Source organism: Myxocyprinus asiaticus, chromosome 31, assembly GCF_019703515.2.
Source record: "Myxocyprinus asiaticus isolate MX2 ecotype Aquarium Trade chromosome 31, UBuf_Myxa_2, whole genome shotgun sequence".
NCBI classification, from domain to species: domain Eukaryota; kingdom Metazoa; phylum Chordata; class Actinopteri; order Cypriniformes; family Catostomidae; genus Myxocyprinus; species Myxocyprinus asiaticus.
This window is the reverse complement of record NC_059374.1, coordinates 21,115,936-21,129,692: the sequence shown is the minus strand read 5'-3', so window position 1 is coordinate 21,129,692 and position 13,757 is coordinate 21,115,936. Positions and strand designations below refer to the sequence as shown.

At 38.5% G+C, this 13,757-nt stretch overlaps 1 protein-coding gene across 2 annotated transcripts in view; it reads right to left on the bottom strand.

Moving 5' to 3' along the window:
• Window positions 1–2,644: 2,644 nt before the first annotated feature.
• The window catches only part of LOC127421736 (roundabout homolog 2-like), a 94,475-nt gene continuing 83,362 nt past the window's right edge, over window positions 2,645–13,757 (bottom strand). For both annotated transcript variants that reach the window (XM_051664805.1, XM_051664806.1), the window contains exons 26-27: window positions 12,431–12,570; window positions 2,645–3,290 (exon numbers count right to left, since the gene is read on the bottom strand). In XM_051664805.1, coding sequence (XP_051520765.1) covers window positions 3,279–3,290; window positions 12,431–12,570 — 152 coding nt within the window. In that variant the 3' untranslated portion in view covers window positions 2,645–3,278. The remainder of the gene's footprint in view (window positions 3,291–12,430; window positions 12,571–13,757) is intronic.

Here is a 13,757-nt window from a genome sequence, read left to right as displayed (position 1 = left end):
CCCAGCATCACCCACACGTATCCCAGCAACAGCCCCCATCCACACTAGCATACATTTTCAATGTTCTTTTTTTTAAAACCCAGAAGTCCCCACAGGGTTTTAAATACACAGCATGCGAGTTAACTAAGATTCTGCCTGTTTGCTGCTGTGAGAGGTGAGAGGGGTCTGACTCAGAGGCAAGGAAAAATTGGCAGAGTTGTTCAGAGGTCATGAAGTGTTTGTTAAAATTTCTGAATGATCTTCTCCAGGGAGGGCAGTCTCAGGTGAACCAGTACACAGTTACATACACTTACCTCTGGTTCACTACCACTCCACTTTAAATAGGCCATAAAACAGACTGATGTATTCATTAAACATATCAAGAACTGTTTCACCATTTCCATGCTTGTTTAGCAACTGAAAATAAAATTCCTGGGATTTTGAAGGCTGTTGATGCTCTTACGTATGCCGATGCTGTTTAGATGCGAATTTGAAAAACAGCAACATTTTGGCAAAAGCAACACCAAAATAACAGCCTTTCAGTTAAACCATTTCAGAGGTGAATTCAATTGACTAAAAACTGAATCTAATCTAGTGGTTTGTTGCATCTGCATTTGTATATGCAATACATTCAAAAAGTATGCAGACCCCTTCATTATTTTTTATTTATTTTTTTACATTTTGTTATGTTGCAGCCTTATGTTAAAATGCTTTTAAAAAAAAAAAAAATTAAAAAAAATTCACATCAGTCTACACTCCATACCCCATAATGACAAAGCAAAAAACAGATTTTTGATGACTTTGAAGTTTATTAAAAAGAAAAAACTGAAATATCACATTGACATAAGTATTCAGACCCTTTGCTATGACACTTTGACATTTAGCTCAGGTGCATCCCATTTCTCTGGATCATCTTTGAGATGTTTCTACACTTTGATTGGAGTCCACCTGTGGCAAATTCAATTGATTGAACATGATTTGGAAAGGCACGCACCTGACTATATAAGGTCTAACAGCTGAAAATGCATATCAGAGCAAAAACCAAGCCATGAGGTCAAAGGAACTGCCTGCAGAGCTCAGAGACAGGATTGTGTCAAGGCACAGATCTGGGGAAGGCAAAAAAAAAAACAACAACAAAAAAAAAATGGCTGCATTGAAAGTTCGCAATAGCACAGTGGCCTTGTAATTCTTAAATGGAAGAAGGAGTGGTGGTGGCATAGTGGGCTAAAGCACATAACTGGTAATCAGAAGGTTGCTGGTTCGATCCCCACAGCCTCCACCATTGTGTCCTTGAGCAAGGCACTTAACTCCAGGTTGCTCCGGGGGTATTGTCCCTGTAAGTCGCTTTGGATAAAAGCGTCTGCCAAATGCATAAATGTAAATGTACGTTTGGAACAACCAGGACTGTTACTAGAGCTGCCTGGCCAAACTGAGCAATTGGTGGAGAACGGTCACTCGATGGTCACTCTGGTTGAGCTCCAGAGATCATGTGTGGAGATGGGAGAAACTTGCAGAAGGACAACCATCACTGCAACACTCCACCGATCTGGGCTTTATGGCAGAGTGGCCAGATGGAAGCCTCTCCTCAGTGCAAGACACATAAAAAAGCACCAAAAGGATTCTCTGGTCTGATGAAACAAAGATTGAACTGTTTGTCATGTGTGGAGAAAACAAGGCACCGCTCATCACCTGTGCAATACCATCCCAACGGTGAAGCATGGTGGTGGATGAAAAACACCCCTACAGCATGATGCTACCACCACCATGCTGTAGGGGTGTTTTTCAACAGCAGTGTCTGGGGGACTGGTCAGAGTTGAAGGAAAGCTGAACACAGCAAAATACAGAGATATCCTTAATGAAAACCTGGTCCAGAGAGCTCAGGACCTCAGACTGGGCTAAAGGTTCACCTTCCAACAGGACAATGACCCTAAGCACACAGCCAAGACAATGCAAGAGTGGCTAAGAGACAACTTTGTGAATGTCCTTGAGTGGTCCAGCCAGAGCCCGGACGTGAACCCTATCGAATATCTCTGGAGAGACCTGAAAATGGTTGTCCACCGACAGTCCCCATCCAACCTGACAGAGCTTGAGAGGATCTGCAGCGAAGAATGGCAGAAAATCCCCAAATCCAGGTGTGCAAAGCTTGTCGCATCATACCCAAGAAGACTTAAGACTGTAATCGCTGCCAAAGGTGCTTCAACAAAGTACTGAGTTAAGGGTCTGAATACTTATGTCAATGTGATATTTCAGTTTTTTCTTTTTAATAAATTTGCAAAGTTATCAAAAAACTGGTTTTCGCTTTGTGATTATGGGGTATGGGTTGTAGATTGATGTGAAAAAATAAATAATTTAAAGTATTTTAGTTTAAGGCTGAAACATAACAAAGTGTGAAAAAAAAAAATGAAAAGGTCTGAATACTTTCTGAATGCACTGTAGGAATTGAATTTTTGAAAGACTTGTGTGGATGTCCTTAACATGATAAATAGAATCAAAGGTGAGGCGGCTTCCATTTGTTTTTATCGTTCCTCCTATGGACCATTTGGTATAACTAATAAAATGAATAAAGTTAATGGGATTTACATGATGCATTATCATTAATCACACACACAAAGTGCAAAGGGACTGACATAACAATACAAAAAGAATTCAATATCAATACCAGTACTGTAAAAATGTCTTGGAGCATGAGTTTTATTGTGTTTTGTACTATGCAATCCAAGCATGTTGCTGGGTAAAACTGCATATGATTAATGCATTTGTGGAAGGTAGCCTGACATAGTGAGATCAATTCTCCAGGGGTAAATAACAGAACCTTCAGTGAGTAGGGGTTACGATTCACAACAAGAAACATCTGGTATTCTATAGGCCTACTAATGTTTTGATGGTTTCTTCACATAGACTGTCTGTGCTTGATAAGTTTTGCTATATTTTGTCACAAAAATTAACAACTTTGTACTGTAGACATTCAGGCATACATGTATGCACCATATACATTCAAATATCATGTTTATCTAAATTGATTTTTCTGACAATATGTTTTTTAACATTTCATTTTCTTTTTAAACTAATAATACAATAAACAATAATAATAAATAATAAAATAGCACACTTTCCAGCATGCCTGGAAAAACATTGGAAAAAACTTTTTAGACATTTCTCTAAAAAAAAAAAAAAAAAAAAGACTAAAACAGAACTGAAGAGAGCTGAAGGACAGGAGCATGGAGGCATATACACGGCATGACTAATGTTGCATGTTGCGTGGTGATGAACAACAGGGAGCCAAGGGCAACATCCTCTCCTCATACCATATTCTGAAAATAAACAAACGCAAGATAACATAAAACCCCTCATTTTGTTGCAAAGCAATCTTATCCTGGCACAGTAGAGACCCAATGAAATAAAAATGAGATTTTTATGGTTTTTAGTCTATGTGTGTTAACTTTGAGGAAATATATATGCTAGTGTACTTCTTAACCCTCCTACAGTATGGTCTTCGGTCATTTTTGACCAGAATCACTTTTGCTGATTTAATAAAAACGGTTTCCTTAATCTGAACGGTACAAGATTTGGTGACTTTTCCTCCATTTGCCATCTGAACATAAAAAAATAAATAAAAGAAATTGGCCATGATTCTTTAAGTGGTTGTAAAAAAAAAAGAGCTATATCTTTTATCTTCACAGTCAAAATTGTCCGACCATTGAAAATGAATGGGAAAGACCATAACATAGCATTTTTTTTATCTGTCAAATACAATCAATAAATCAGCCACAATGCAGAAAAAAGACACAGAAATTACAGGGTGAGACTATAAAACATCCAGAGTGCAAAACATACACACCCACTCACACACACACAAAAATGAGCTAGTGAGACTATAACACAGGGCAGTTTTTTATATTTTTTTTATTTGTCAAATAAAACCAATAAATCAGCCACAATGCTAAACACACACACTCAGAAATAAGGGGGTGAGACAATGACATACCCACAATGCAGAACATACACACACACAAACACACACAGAAATAAAGGTGTGCGGACTGTCTCCCAAGAGACATTAAATCTAGCAAGGTTTGCAAAATAAAAAAATAAAATAAAAAAAATCCATCTGCAAGGTACATGCTATAATAACTACACACTGCCACAGATGCATGAATGCATAAAGACATTGCATCATTCTTTACTGTTATTACTGTTTTTTGTTGCTTACTGTTTGTTCTTTTTTTAATGCATTTCTTGTTTATTATTGCTGTTCACCTCACTGACATGAAAATGTTTGCAAAATAAATTTTTACCATAGAAAATTTGAAATTGCTAAATGTTTTCTCTGATTCTTCTGTTTTATACTCTAATTGAATTTTCACAATTTTTTCAGTTAATTTCTCTTAACTGCATGAACTGATTTCAAATCCATTTTATAATGCTAAACTTTGACAAATAATAGTTTGATAATGTCTAGATAGATATCCAAATGCATTACTTGTGATAAAATATAAAATTAGGTTACAACAAGCAATCAGACTACACAGTAGGTGGCTCCATAGAACACTGTAGCCATCTAGTGGCTATTATTGTCATGACATGATTTTCAAGTCATATTATTTTTTGTACTAAAGTTTCATGAATTTGCTTATTTGCATATGCAAATGAATAGTAACATTGAGAAATTTACATAAATAGCATAACATTCCAAAAGAAGTGCATAATTTGATTGTCATTACTTCAGGGAATAAGAAATGGTATCATTATCAACATCATCATTAAAAAAAGTTACACCTTTGCTCTTTCCATTCAAAAATGTCCGAGAGGACCAAAGGAAGGGCTCATTTATGAAGACCATAGGAAGGTTAAAGTTTACAAAATTCACTTGTAGCATATATACACATTTAAAATGTACAGTCTTTCTCTACAGAAAAAAACAGACCAAAATATTGATCACTCATCTTGCACTACAAAGATTTTTATCCAGTCAAATTCTCTCTAGAATGAGAATGTCCCTCCCTCTAATACTATCTGCAAATGACTAGCAAGTAGCAAATTATGGTTCCTGGCTGTGATGGAACTTGAGCCCTTTGATATAAGGTTTTCCTAGACTAGATGATAAAAAGGAGAAATCTACAACACATGTATCAAGTTTGAAGAAATTTAAAATTTTTGTCCATTTTTGAAACGTAGGATGGCAAGGGAAGAGTCATTTATATTTATAAGTAATTTATGAGTATTTACTGTATGAGCACTACCTGAATTGTTAGGCATAGGTTTGGGGGTTGGGTTAAAGGGATAGCTCACATGAAAATTCTCTCAACATTTACTCACCCTCATGCCATTCCAGATGTTTATGATTTTCTTTCTACTGCTGAACACGAAGATTTTTAGAAGAATATCTCAGCTCGGTAGGTCCATAAAATCCAAGTAAATGGTGGCCAGAACTTTGATGGTCCAAAAAGCACATAAAGGCAGCATAAAAGTAATCCATCAGACTCCAGTGGTTAAATCCATGTCTTCTGAAGCGATATAATAGATGTGGGCAAGAAACTGATGAATATTGAAATCCTTTTTTTACTATAAATCTCTACTTTAACTTTCACATTCTGAAAATGAAAGAGGAGATTTATAGAAAAAAGGATTGAAATATTGATCTGTTTCTAACCCAAAGTGATTGCATTACTTCAGAAGACAGTGTATATTAGACCACTGGAGTCTTATGGATTAATTTTATGCTGCCGTAATGTGATTTTTGGAGCTTGAAAGGTCTGGTCACAATTCAATTGCATTGAAAGGACCTACTGAGCTGAAACAGTCTTCTAAAAATTTGTTTGTGTTCAGCAGAAGAAAGAAAGTCATATATCTGGGATGGTGTGAAAGTGAGTAAATAATGAGAGAATTTGTTTATTTTTTGGGGAAATATTCCTTTAAAGTTTCTCTGACTTATTAGGTAGACATTCTTCATTAACATACATAATTGACTCTTTGCCTGCCAACCTATGTTTCGGAAATTAGCTTTTCACCACATAGACAGAAAAATGACTTTGAATTCAGTGATTGAAAACATGTTCATCTCTGTAGAGGTGTATTAAGTAATTGTTATGTGTAAAACTGCAAATTAAATATATTGATGAATAACTTAAATCTAAACACAAAAAAATGAGCGTCACGTCATTGAACCATGTCCCACCCAAACTTCCTGATAGAATATGAAATATGCCAACACAGGAAAGAAAACTGCACTTGTCAAGAGAATTTGTCTTTAAAGCTCTAGTAAAATTACATATAGTAACAGAAATATTCCATGTAGAGGGGTGCTGCTGAGCTGCTAATGGAGTAGGACGCGAAGTTGGAGGCTCCCGCTGTTTTCGATTAAAATTGTAATTTACTTGCGCTTTTCAGTCATACATTTGATCTTGACTTACTTTACTCTGTTTTTTTTTTTGTTTTTTTTTGCCCGTTCAACCTTGAACTACGTTAAAATGTCTGGAAAAAACATGAAAACCCATAATACTATTCAGACACAACTGAGGCCTAGTATAAGCGCCACGACCACAGCCTCGTGTGAATCACCTCCTTCCGCTGAGTCCGCCTTGCCTCGGTTTGACCCTGACATCGCCGCCCTCAGGCTCGAGTTGCTGGCTTCGCTGAGGAATGACATTGCCGATATTTTTAAGACTCTCAGGGATGCTCTGTCAACGATCAAGCTCGACCTGCTGGCTGTGAAAACACAGCTGGTTAAAGATAAAGCTGCTACCGATGCTGCTATATTGACACTGAAGGGTATTGTTGGGGAAATGGAGCATGCTCTCTCCGGTTGTACCGATGACATAGCTCGGATGAAAACTACTATCGAGTGTCTCACTGCTACCGTAGCCAAGTTGGAGAATAAATGTGAGGATTTAGAGTCTAGATCACGGCGTAATAATATTAGGATAGTGGGAGTTCCAGAGGGGCCTGACACTTGTACCACTGTTGCTGTAACCGTCTTGCTAAAGGGAGCGTTTGGTCTGGAGAAGGAGCCGGTTTTGAACCGGTCCCACCGGACCCTTCTGCCTAAGCCCAAGCCTGGTGAACGACCACGAGCTATTGTGTGTAGATTTCATTATCACAGTGATTGTGTTGACATTTTACGCCGCGCGAGAGAGCTCCAACGGATTAAAGTGGGGGATTTGACCATTTCAGTCTTCCCGGACCATACTGCCAAGATAGGCCGGGCTCGGGCCGCATTCAACGAGGTCAGGCATCAACTTCGTGGCATTGAGGGCACTCGCTATGGAATACTTCACCCAGCACCACTTTGCATTACATACAATGGTGTTCAGAAGGACTTCGTTTCAGCGGAGGAAGCAGGGGACTATGTCAAATTCTTGATATCTGGGTGAGCTGCAGCAGCTATGACAGCGTCATCTTTTTCGCTCTCTTTTTTTTTTTGGTACTCAGGCATCCTACTATCAGTGTTCTGATTTGCAATTAAAATATCGTTGCATTACTTCTTCTAGATTCAGTGGACTCACCCCTCTTTAATCTACCATTGTAATAATATGTGGTTTTCTGTTCTGATGCTCTGACTAGGTTAATGTTGTTTCTGTTTGTTTAAATTTATGTTAGAGTATTTACCGTATTCAGCCTTACGTGCTATACTATTGCATTACCTGTATTTCATCTATCTGTTCTTTGTAGTCATTTGATTTATGCTACTGGGGGACTTACCAATGTTTTGCTGTAATGCTCACCTTCAGATGGCACAGTAATTTGTAACACAAGGCTTTAAAATATATTATATTATATTTGTCATTGTGCGCAGACTGTTTATCAGACTTGAAGTCAGTAGGAGTCTTTTCTCGTACCTCTTTTTTTTTGGTTAGTTCTGCTTACTCTCCGAGTTGTTTTCACATTGTGGACAACTTTTGGTTACTGCAGGAAACACTGCTGTCTCCTTTATTGTTTTGTTATATGGAGACTTTGGGTGTGTGTGTGGGGGGAGGGTGTCCCACTTCGGCTCTAAATGGCTATCTGTATCCCTGTTGTTTATTTTATTTAAATGGTTAATAGTAATAAGGATCCCAGCACTGCTGGGACAGGCACACCTCTAAGATTTATTAGTTGGAACGTCAGAGCTATGGGTAATCCTGTCAAGAGTTCTAAGGTTTTTACACATTTGAAATGTTTCGACTCTGATATAGTGTTTTTACAGGAGACTCACCTTCGTATTAATGATCACCATAGGTTACACAGCCCTTTTTAAATACTCACCTGTCGATTTTCGGAGGGGATTTAAACTGTGTTTTTGACCAAAATTTGGATCGGTCTAATCCCCATAATATGACTCAAATCTGCTATGTCTAAAAAAAATTAATATTTTATGTGGCAGAAAGATCCCGTAACCCCTCTCTTTTTTTTATTTATTTATTTTTTTGTGATTTTTCCCATTTTTCTCACAATTTGTAATGCCCAATTCCCAATGTGCTTTTAAGTCCTCATGGTCGCGTAGTGATTCGCCTCAGTCCGGGTGGCGGAGGACGAATCCCAGTTGCCTCCGCGTCTGAGATCGTCAGCCCGCACATCTTATCACATGGCTTGTTGAGCGCGTTGCCACGGAGACACGCTCAACTCACCATGCGCCCCACAGAGAACAAACCACATTACAGCGATCACGAGGAGGTTACCCCATGTGACTCTACCCTCCCTAGCAACCGGGCCAATTTGGTTGCTTAGGAGACCTGGCTGGAGTCACTCAGCACGCCCTGGAATTCGAACTTGCGAACTCCAGGGGTGGTAGCCAGCGTCTTTTACCACTGAGCTACCCAGCCCACCCCCCCACCCCCCCACCCCAACCCCTCTCTTAAAAAAATTTCTTTCTTCTCCCAGGTGCATCATTCCTATTCAAGGATTGATTATTTTTTTATAGACAGTACTCTTAATTCTTGTGTAGTTTCTTCTGACTATTTGGGTATTGTAATTTCTGAACATGCGCCTCTACAATTAGATATTCAACTTTCTATTTATAAACGTAACCCACTGCTTTGGAGATTTAACTCTTCTTCTTTTGGCAAACAAAGAATTTTGCAACTTCATTTCAACTTCTATTGATGACTTTCTTTCCTTCAATCAGAATGACTCCACTTCTTATTCATTGTTATGGGAGACACTTAAATCCTATCTCAGAGGGCAGATTATTTCTTACTCTGCTCTCTCTAATAAAAGGCACACTGCTAGGCTTAATGAACTCACATCTGCAATCAGTAACCTCGATCTAAGATATTCACTGAATCCTTCTCCAGAACTACTTAAACAGCGTCTTGACTTACAAGCAGAATATTTCAACTTAAGAAGCAGAGCGCTTATTACTACGTACTCGTGGTTCATACTATGAACATGGCGACAAGCCAAGTCGTTTACTCGCACATCAGCTACGACGACAGGCCACTTTCCGTCTGATACCTAGTATTAAAAACACTTATAATATTATTACTACAGATCCCATGGAAAGTAATGCTAGTTTTAAATAATTTTACTCTTCACTTTATAAATCTGAATTTCTTACAGACAATTCTAAATTGGATGAATTTCTTCAAAACCTTTGTAACCTTGTTATTGATTCTAATACTGTCAAAAAACTGAACTCCCCACTCTCTCTTGAAGAAATGTTAAATTCAATTAAAACTATGCAATCTAATAAAGACCTTGGCCCGGATGGGATTCCAATTTAATTTTTTTAAACATTTATTGGAAAATTGGCACCATTGCTTTTATCTGTGTTCAATGAATCCTTGGAACGTGGTTCTTTGCCACCAACTCTGACAAAAGCCACTATAGCTCTCCTTCTTAAGGAGGGTAAAGATCCAACCTCCTGTGGTTCCTATAGACCACTGTCTCTGCTTAATGCAGATGTAAAGATGTTGGCAAAAGTAATTGCATCTCGTTTAGAGAACGTGCTCCCTTATATTATATCAGAAGAGCAAAATGGTTTTATAAAGGGATGTCAGTTGTTTTTTAATACCCGTACACTCTTTAATATAATTTATTCAAAGCATTCGGCTGAACTTCCTGAGATTGTAATTTCTTTAGATGTCGAAAAAGCATTTGACAGGGTTGAGTGGGAGTACTTGTTTGCAGTTTTGAGGAAATTCAGATTCGGGGATAAATTTATTTCTTGGATTCACCTCCTTTACTCATCCCCTAAAGCCAGTTTTTATACTAACGATATTCTTTCTGATTATTTTGCTCTCGGACGAGGGTGTCGCCAAGGCTGTCCCTTATCGCCTTTGCTCTTTGCTGTCGCTATCGAGCCTCTGTCTATCATATTAAGATCTTCCCACTTATTTAAAGGAATAGTCTGTTACGGTGTTGAATACAAATTGTCACTATATGCTGATGATTTGTTACTGTATGTAACCGATCCTGTTGCTTCTATGCCTGCTGTCTTAGGTGTTCTGGAACCCTTCAGTTCAGTTTTGGTTTATAAATTAAATTTGGAGAAAAATGACTGTTTTCCCGTCAATATTGTAGCATTTTATCTCCAACAGTCAGATCTACCTTTTCAATTTAGTCAGTCAGGGTTTAAATACCTAGGTATTAACGTGACACGTTCTTTGTCTGGTCTTGCATCGGCTAATTTCACTCCCCTTATCTCAAAGGTTAAATCCAATATTTAAAGTTGGGGTAACCTCCCCCTTTCTCAAATTGACAGGATCAATGCTGTCAAAATGAATATATTACCGAAATTTATTTTCTTATTTCAGTCAATTCCTCTTTTTCTGCCAAAACGATTCTTTGATTCATTGGATAAAATAATTTGTTCTTTTATTTGGGGGGTGGGGGGGTGGGGTCATCAAGTGTTCGTAAAACTTTATTGCAGAGATGTAGACTTAGTAGGGGACTTGCATTACCCAATCATAAACTTTGCTATTGGGTTGAGTCTCCTGGATCTTCTTGGTGTAAATTGGAATTATCATCTTGTAGGGAATCCTCTATACCTGCTTTATTTTATTCCTCTCTACCTACAAAACTTTCTTTATATACTGATAATCAAGTTGTCCTTAACACACTTAAGATCTGGTATCAATTTAGACGCCGCTTTAAATTTGTTGGTGCATCCTCTTTGGGTCCTTTAAGCAATAACCACTTATTTCCTCCATCATGACATTTTCAGTGTGGTATGACAAGGGCATTAAACAATTCAAAATTTGTATGTAGATTGTGTCTTTGATCATTTTGCCTACTTGTCATCTACTTATGACCTCCATGTAATGCATCTGTTTCACTATTTTCGAATTCGAAATTTTGTTTCTAGATGTTTCACTAATTTCCCCTCTGCACCTCAAGAACAGCCTTGGGAGAGCTTGCTCTCATATAATCCACATCAGAGAGGAATGATTTCAAAGATATATGACTTTATTCTGACTTTAAGCAGTCAGTCGAGTACCAAAATTAAGAATGCATGGGAAATGGAATTAGGAGTACAAATAAGTGAAGAGTTTTGGGAACATGCTATAGATAGGATACAGTCTACCACTTCTTGTGCTCGTCTTGGACTCATCCAATTCAAAGTTTTACATAGGTCCATTGGTCTAAGTCGAGACTTTCTGTAATATATCCAGAAGTGGAAGACAAATGTGATAAATGACATGGCTTTCCCTGTCATCTTAATCATATGTTTTTCCTTTGCCCTGATCTGTATGGTTTTTGGAATGGTTTCTTTACTATTATGTCCTCTATTCTCAGAGTAGATCTAAAACCTTGCCCAATGATTGCTATATTCGGGATTCCTTATGCCTCAGTTCCATTAAGCTCTATACAAAAAGATATTATAGCTTTCACATCCTTAATAGCAAGACATTCCTTACTGTTGCATTGGAAGTCTGCTAAATATCCATCCATCTCCCAGTGGCTTAGGGACACAATGTTTTTTTAAAACTCAAGAAAATAAAATATATGATGAGGGGATGTACTGACAAGTTCTTCCACAAATGGCAATCTTTTATTTCTTATTTTATGGAGTTACAGGCACTTCCCATTTGAATTTTTGCCTGTTGTTGGATTTTATAATATATAAACAACCAGCTTATTTTTTTAAATATATATATATATATATATATATATATATATATATATATATATATATATATATATATATATATATAACAAAAATGTAAATTGTATTGTATCTCTGTGTCAGGAAGTATGCTTTATTTTTTTCTCTTAATAAACATATTTGGCAAAAAAAAGAAATATTCCATGTAGCTCTAAGCAGCAATGGAAATGGAATCATTTGCTTGATTCATTTAATGTGCTTCCAGTTCCAAGCACACAGTGTCCTGAAGCTTATCGATTGCTAATTTACAACAATGCTGCAAGGCCTCTGCGCGTGGCGAGTGACTAATGAACTTATTCAGGCCATGTGCTACCAGACAGTTTGAAGATACACAGTCTCACACAAACACATATACAGTACTCATCTAACCTCATTTCTCCTCCGTCCTGCCCCCAGGGAATGAGAAGCTGTGGAGGATTGAGAGGCGGAGCTTCTCGAAAGAGAACAGTGAGTGGATATCTGACCGCTAGCCAGCAGGTTTGCTTTGAAGTACTGGATTAAGTCTTCATCTGTGAAGGGCAATATTAACCAGTCAAACCCAAGAAACAGAAATAGAACAAATAGGAAAGGAATAGACAAACTCTGAATGTTGGCAAGACAATTCTTGCCTTCAAGTTTAAAAAAAGCCTAAAGGTTATAAAGCCATGACAGACAAGAGTGATAGATATACAGTACAGATAGGGTGGTTGCTAAGGCATTGCTAAGAGGTTTCTACGGTGTTGAGGGAGGTTCCTCTTAAATTGCTAAGTAGCTGCTAGTATGCTGTGAGTGGTCCCTCGTCAGATGTTAGGACATTGCTAGTGTAATGGTAGCCAGCTGGTAAGTAGCTGTACAGTGTGTAAACCTCACTCCCCTGGCCCCAAGAGGTGCACTAGCGACTGACACTAGAGGTTGTGGACTTTAGCCTCCTCGTTAGAGCGCCTGCCTCCCGTGCCGGAGACGCCGATTTGAAACCCGCTCAGAACGGGTCAAGTAGGACCGGTTACACTAGGCTATTCTGGGTTGTCACAAGGGTGTTGCTAGGGCATTGCTAAGTAGTTGCTAGTATACTGTGAGTGGTGCTTTGTAATGATGTTAGGGCATTGCTAGGTGGTTGCTATGGTATTCTGGGTTGTCACTAGGGTGTTGCTAGGGTATTGCTAAATGATTGCTAGGGTGTTGTTATTCCTCATCAGATGCTAGGGCATTGCTAGGTGGTTGTTAGGGCATTCTGGGTTGTCACTAGGGTGTAGCTAGGGCATTGCTAAGTGGTTGCTAGTATGCTGTGAGGGGTTCCTCATCAGATGTAAAGGTGTTGCTAAGGTATTCTGGGTTGTCACTAGGATGTTGCTAGGGCATTGCTAAGTGGTTGCTAGGGTGTTGTGGGTGGTTCCTTGTCAGATGCACGGGTGTTGCTAAGTGGTTGCTAGGGCATTCTGGGTTGTCACTAGGGCATTGCTAGGACATTGCAATGTGGTTGCTAGGGTATTTCTAAGTGGTTGCTAGGGTGTTGTGGGTGGTTTCTTGTCAGATACACGGGTGTTACGGCATTCTGGGTTGTCACTAGGGTGTTGGTAGGACATTGCTTTGTGGTCACTAGGGTGTTGTGGGTGGTTCCTTGTCAGATACTCGAGTGTTACTAAGTGGTTGCTATGGAATTCTGGGTTGTCACTAGGGCATTGGTTGGACATTGCTTTGTGGTCACTAGGGTGTTGTG